Consider the following 6,296-nt stretch of genomic DNA (forward strand, 5'->3'; position numbering starts at 1 on the left):
TGATTTTAGAAGATTGATATATATATATATATATATATATTTATATGATGTACTAACCGTATTAATATATGTATTATTTTATATAAAATGATATTTATTATTGAATATATAATTTTGATATATTTGATTAATTAAATTAAATATATTTGATTAATTAAATTAAATATAATAACTGTAGGGCGACAGAGTATTCCAGCTTTAAAAATAATAGAGACAAGAGATTTTCTCTTTTCTGAAAGTGCGAGCCTACGCAATTAGATGCAATTCACGCATCTCTATATAATTCCAAGCATTACATACATACATACATACAAATATATATATATATATATGTATGTATATATATATATATGTTTTCTTCCCAATTATAGAGAATCCACGCTTCGAGAAGCTGCACCTTTTTACCTCTCAACGTCAATGGCGAATCCAAGCTCCGCTTAACCATCTACGCTCAACACACTTCAACTGCTGGTAAGCAAAAGCCCTAATTATGACATCTTTTATGTTTTGTGATATTGCTGGGTGTGGTGTTGTAATGTGTCTTGGATCTGATCTGAGTTTGAGATCTGACTTCTGATGATTTTTTTGTACGTGAGATTTGCATTTTTTTGGAGTATTACTGTTGATTTTCCTTGCATCTCGCCGATGTTTTGCAGGTTTGATTTGATCTGGTGGACGTTTTTGTTTCATTTGCCGATTGATTTATTTTAGGAAAGGAGTTTGCCTTTGATAATTTGGATTCGGCTTTGTTGTTGGAGAGTATTGTGGAGGATATATGATGCAGTAGTGGCGGCTTATATATGTTAGTATTGGCTTGAGAGGCAGCTATTTGGGATCTTAATTTGGTTGCCCTGACCTAGGATTTGATTTGGAGACGGTTTATTGCGTGGTTCAGCGGATGCTTTGGTGCGGATTTAGTCTGGTGCTAGCTGAGATAGTTTGGAGTCTGGACCATGTTATACACAACAGAAACTTTACACAACAGAAACTTTATCAGACAATTGGCTACGTTTTTCGGAGTCTGATAGATTGATGTTGGAGCAATAGCTGTTACAGATCTTGTCTTTTGCGTGTATAGTTTGAAGAGGATTGCAGAAATTGGACATGAGAAGCTCTTGGTACAGCAAACTATCTTTGATTTTAGGCTCTAGACCGCCTATCAACTGGTTGCTTTTGACGGTAGTTGGTGTCTTTGTTTTGATTGCACTATTGGGATCTTCTTCTTCCTCTACTACTTTTGACTCGGTGACTGCCTCTGTGAGACGAGAAATTTATTTGAATTACAGAAGAGTGAAAGAACAAGCATTGAGCGACTATTTGGAATTAAAATATCTAGGACCTAACCATGTAAAGGATGTTGATTTTTGTGGCAAGGATAAAGAGAATTATGTGCCTTGCTACAATGTCTCTGCTAATTTACTAGCTGGTTTTAATGGTGGGGAGGAGTTTGACCGTCACTGTGAAATATCTCGTGATCAACAACAGTGTCTGGTTCGCCCCCCTAAGGATTATAAGATTCCCTTGACTTGGCCAAGTGGTAGGGATGTTATATGGAGCGGGAATGTGAAGCTGACGAAGGACCAATTCCTCTCATCTGGAAGCATGACAAAAAGGTAGGTTAATCTTAACTGAAAATGCGGGATTCAACTCTCAAGTTATGTTGAATTATTTAGTGAGCACTAATATATGGCATTTGTTAATACCTCTTATGATGTAAACTCTAATGTTTTAATTTTTTTCAGTATGATTTACCTTTGAAACTTCTATAGGCTGATGTTGCTGGAAGAGAATCAGATTTCTTTTCACTCTGATGATGAGGTGATTGTCGATGGTGTCAAAGATTATTCTCACATGATTGCTGAGATGATAGGATTGGGGAGTGATAGTGAATTTCATGAAGCTGGTGTAAGTTACTGTAGTGTGCATTGCTTTATTTCTCGCTTCCTTTTTGTTATCAGACTATACCAGGTTTTTTCTTCGTAAATGTAGGTATTTTTTATTAGAACTGTATCATAAAGTATATTTAGTTTATAGTTTTTTGTTCTTTGCAGAATTGGCATATATTCATCTTTTACATACGAAGTATTTGCAGTTATTCATCTTTGATGACTTTTGTCCTACTGAATTCCAGGTGCACAATGTACTAGATGTTGGCTGTGGGTTTGGTAGCTTGGACGCTCATTTACTCTCACTTAAGTTAATGGCTGTTTGCATTGCAGCATATGAATCATCTGGTAGCCAAGTTCAGCTAGCTCTTGAGAGAGGTCTCCCAGCAATCATCAGCAGCTTTATCTCAAGACAACTACCATTTCCATCCTTGTCATATGACATGGTCCACTGTACTCAGTGTGGAATTATCTGGGATGACAAAGGTATTTTTATAGTTTGGTATATTGATGCTATCATTCCTCTTTATATTATGCATTATTCAGTTATACTTTTGCTAAGGATTGCCATCTGGGTTATTTTTAATATTCTTTTCTCAGCTATTTAATACTCTAAAAGAATGTAAATCTCAACTTAAGTGAGGATTGTTAAAAAAATTTCTGTGGGTGAACCAAAATATCAAGATATTATCATTTAATGTTACAATACTGGGGGTTTAGTTTTGAATTTTGATGGAGCGCTGTTTCAAGCCACATTTTAAATATTTCTTATAGAAGTTAATAGAAAAGATGTATGCTGATTAAACTTGATAAATCATTAATACAAGTTCAATCTGATTGCTATAATCAGTTTATTTAATAGGGTCATGAATATGTTCAAAAAGGTAAATTTACATGTTACATGGATTCACTAGTTATGTCGTTCTCTTGGGAGGTCTCAACAGATGTTTCATGATCTCATAACAAGTCGATGATTAACATGATGTGAATTACATAGCATCTATTTAGTGAATGCTATAATGAAGATTTTGTCGAACCTTTTCGAATAAATAGGAGTCAGTTTACTTTGTCTGAACGTACCTATAACTAAATCGCGGGCTTATGTTTGATATTTTTTTTGTGTAGGTAAAATCTAGTCTTTTTAACGACCAAATTTTGCAATAATCTTTATCTTTTTCTGTTGTAGCTAACTAGCTATACATGTTCTATGTAGTAAACTAAAAAAATTAAATTTTTTCTTCCTGAACTAAGTTCATGGCAAATATTCCCCAAAATCGAAGATCTTGGTTATCTTATTTATGCATTGCAATCGATTATTAATATTATTTTACTGTAGTTTTTCCTTCTTTTGTTGGTTGTAGAGGAGGAGGAGTGTTATGGGTAAAAGCGGTTGGTGTGATACTTTAGTCATAGAGATGGTTTCAAAAAAATTATTTTTTTGTTTGACTGCTTCCACTTATGACGAGTTTTGTCTGGTAGATGGGATGTTTCTGATTGAAGTTGACAGAGTACTCAAACCTGGAGGTTACTTTGTTTTAACATCGCCCACAAGCAGGCATCAAGGAAGTGCTGTTGGCTCAAAGAAAGGAAGTTATATAACTCCTTTCGAAGAATTCACCCAGAAACTTTGTTGGAATCTTTTGGCAGAGCAAGAGGAGACTTTCATCTGGCAGAAAACTGCAGATACTCAATGCTACACTTCTAGGTGAGATCCATTTCTTCTTCTTGATCTTTCCACCTGCTCTCATTCTATCAAAATTTCCTCCTATTATGCTTTTGGTTCTTAATTTTAGGAAGCAGGACAGCATTCCTCTTTGTAATGGAGATGATGACCAATCATACTACAGACCACTTGCACAGTGTATAAGTGGTACTACTAGCAAGCATTGGATCCCAATTAAGAAGAGATTTTCTGGTTCTCTGAGCTCTGCTGAACTTGAAGTTCACAGTAAGTGGTAGTATTTTAATTCCATATGGGGTGCATGACTATATTAGTTTCGCTTCAGTTCATCACCCTATTCTTGCAAACAATCAGTTTATCATTCTATCTGCTTATAGGAATTATTCCTGAAGATTTCTCTGAGAATTTGGAGTTCTGGAGATCTACTTTAAGAAATTATTGGTCATTGCTTTCCCCCTTGATTTTCTCTGACCATCCAAAGAGGCCTGGTGATGAAGATCCAATGCCTCCTTACAATATGGTTAGGAATGTGATGGACATGAGTGCTCATTATGGAGGCTTCAATGCCGCCCTAGTGGAAGCCAGGAAGTCTGCGTGGGTGATGAATGTTGTGCCCATAGGCGAACCTAATACACTTCCTTTGATTTTTTATCAAGGTTTTACCGGTGTCTTCCATAACTGGTATGATGTTAGTTCTGAAATTGCCTTCACTGCCTTTTATTTTGGAAATACAAATTAAATAATTGGCTTCCTCTTGAACTTTATTTCATGTTTGTGTCTTGCATTTTCTTTTGACATCATGTGTCTTAACATGGAATTGTATGTTCTATGATCGAATGAAGTTTGATAGAACATCATCTTCTTCTCTATTTAGTAAATGCTCAGCAAGGTTGATTTTTGAAGTCGTGGTGGGGTGGGAATTTTGGTACTTGGTATGTCGAATCCCTTCTCAATTGGTAAAATACACAGTCTATTCTCCATAACTTCAATAAACCCAAATTGAGAAGCTCCTTCCTTAAACCCAAATGAAGGAAAAATATTCTCTAAGCGACAGTTTGAATGTCACCACACTCAGGAACTATTCTTAACCCAATTATATTTCAGTGTGATGTTCTTCTTTGTTTGTTCAATCTCTTAAAGTCAGATGCCAAGTCTATAATGGAAATTATTACTTCAATTGAGCTTCCTGTCTTCCCCCTAAAGTTTCTTTCTGCTTGAAGTATAGCTACTTTCTGTTTTCTGCAATCATATTCATCGAGCGTTCAGTTACATATCTTACGATGCAGGTGTGAACCTTTCCCTACTTACCCCAGAACATATGACATGCTTCACGCCAATGGACTCTTTTCCCACCTTGCTTCAGAAAGGTGCAGTGTGGTTGATTTAATTTTTGAGATGGACCGTATTCTCCGGCCTGAGGTACTGTTCAAGACACTGGCTTTTAAACTTGGTTTTCATGATCATATCCTATTCTTGATTAAAGCTCATGATCGTTTTTTGAAATGCCCATCGGTGCTCTATAGATAGTCTCTGCTCTCAAATTTGATATTCATGACTGGTCTTGTTGGCAGGGATGGGTTATTATTTCTGATAAGATTGGTCCTATAGAGAGTGCACGTAATCTTGTTACCCAACTCAGTTGGGAAGCTCGGGTGATTGATCTTCAAAATGGCAGTGACCAAAGGTTACTAGTATGCCAGAAACCATTTCTGAGAAAATGATCCAAGTCTCAAAAGTTCTCAGTTCTCATCATCCGCAAGGCAATCCAGTCTTTTTAAATCTGGTAAATCTTTCACATGTTGGATATAGGGCCGATCAATCGTTTCTGTGTATAAGTTTTCTATGCATTTCAATCTCAAGAGTTTTCGTAACAAATTCAACCTCATTATTTCCTACACGAATTATGTCTTTAAGAAGATGGCTTCAGAAATTTTGGACATTGTAGATTAGATGAACGTCCGCTGAGAAGTAGCCTGTTCAAGAAAAAAGAAGATTTTATTTTCCACTTTCAAAAGTGAAGAGTATCAATTCTTTGATCCACTTGATCTTTTTGGTTTTCATAATCGTTTGATTGATTTTTGTAATTGAATTCTATTTCTGCTTAAACGCTGCTGTTTTTGGACTATTTGGTGGGTGCAACTGCAAGTCACAGAGTGAGAGATATATCATATGAAGGCCACAACTCAAAAGTATAGTAGATTCTTCAGTTGCTATTCATTTGTTCTCATACCTTAGGACCTTTGGTTTATGAAAATATATATTATTACAATTGGCTTGACATGTATCTCCTATTCAAAGAGTAGAGAAGGGAACATTTAATCTTCTCACACGATGCACTCATGATTTTGATCACCAAGAGGTACTAAATGTCCGAGTGGCCTGATGCCCTGACATTTGAGGGCCGCTAGTGAATTTTTAAAATTAAGTTAGAAGTAAAAATATTAAATTGTTTAATGTCTATATGTAGTTTTTTTCCTTTAAAAAGGAGGAAATTTTTATGTAGTTTTAAAGATGATATTCAAAGTTAAATCAGACTAAAAGCTTTTTGACAATGTTGTGCTGTGCATTCATCAAATTTTCATGTCTTTTGACTAAGGATGTAAATGAATCAAACCGTTTGTAAGCTATTCGAAGCTCGATTCGATAAAAGATCGTTTAAGCTCGTTTAATGAGACTCGTTAAGATAAACGAATCAAGTTCAAGCTCTACAATATTCGGATTGTTAGTTC

At 35.5% G+C, this 6,296-nt stretch overlaps 1 protein-coding gene across 1 annotated transcript; it reads left to right on the forward strand.

Moving 5' to 3' along the window:
* Positions 1-319: 319 nt before the first annotated feature.
* On the forward strand, positions 320-5,845 carry LOC142543525 (putative methyltransferase PMT5). The gene is made up of 9 exons (XM_075650840.1): positions 320-471; positions 657-1,613; positions 1,770-1,905; positions 2,132-2,372; positions 3,366-3,591; positions 3,680-3,834; positions 3,945-4,248; positions 4,854-4,986; positions 5,139-5,845. The coding sequence occupies exons 2-9, from the start codon at positions 1,105-1,107 to the stop codon at positions 5,286-5,288; spliced, it is 1,854 nt and encodes a 617-aa protein (XP_075506955.1). The 5' UTR covers positions 320-471; positions 657-1,104; the 3' UTR covers positions 5,289-5,845.
* The last annotated feature ends 451 nt before the right edge of the window (positions 5,846-6,296 follow it).

The sequence above is a fragment of the Primulina tabacum genome, chromosome 4 (genome assembly GCF_025594145.1).
Source record: "Primulina tabacum isolate GXHZ01 chromosome 4, ASM2559414v2, whole genome shotgun sequence".
NCBI classification, from domain to species: domain Eukaryota; kingdom Viridiplantae; phylum Streptophyta; class Magnoliopsida; order Lamiales; family Gesneriaceae; genus Primulina; species Primulina tabacum.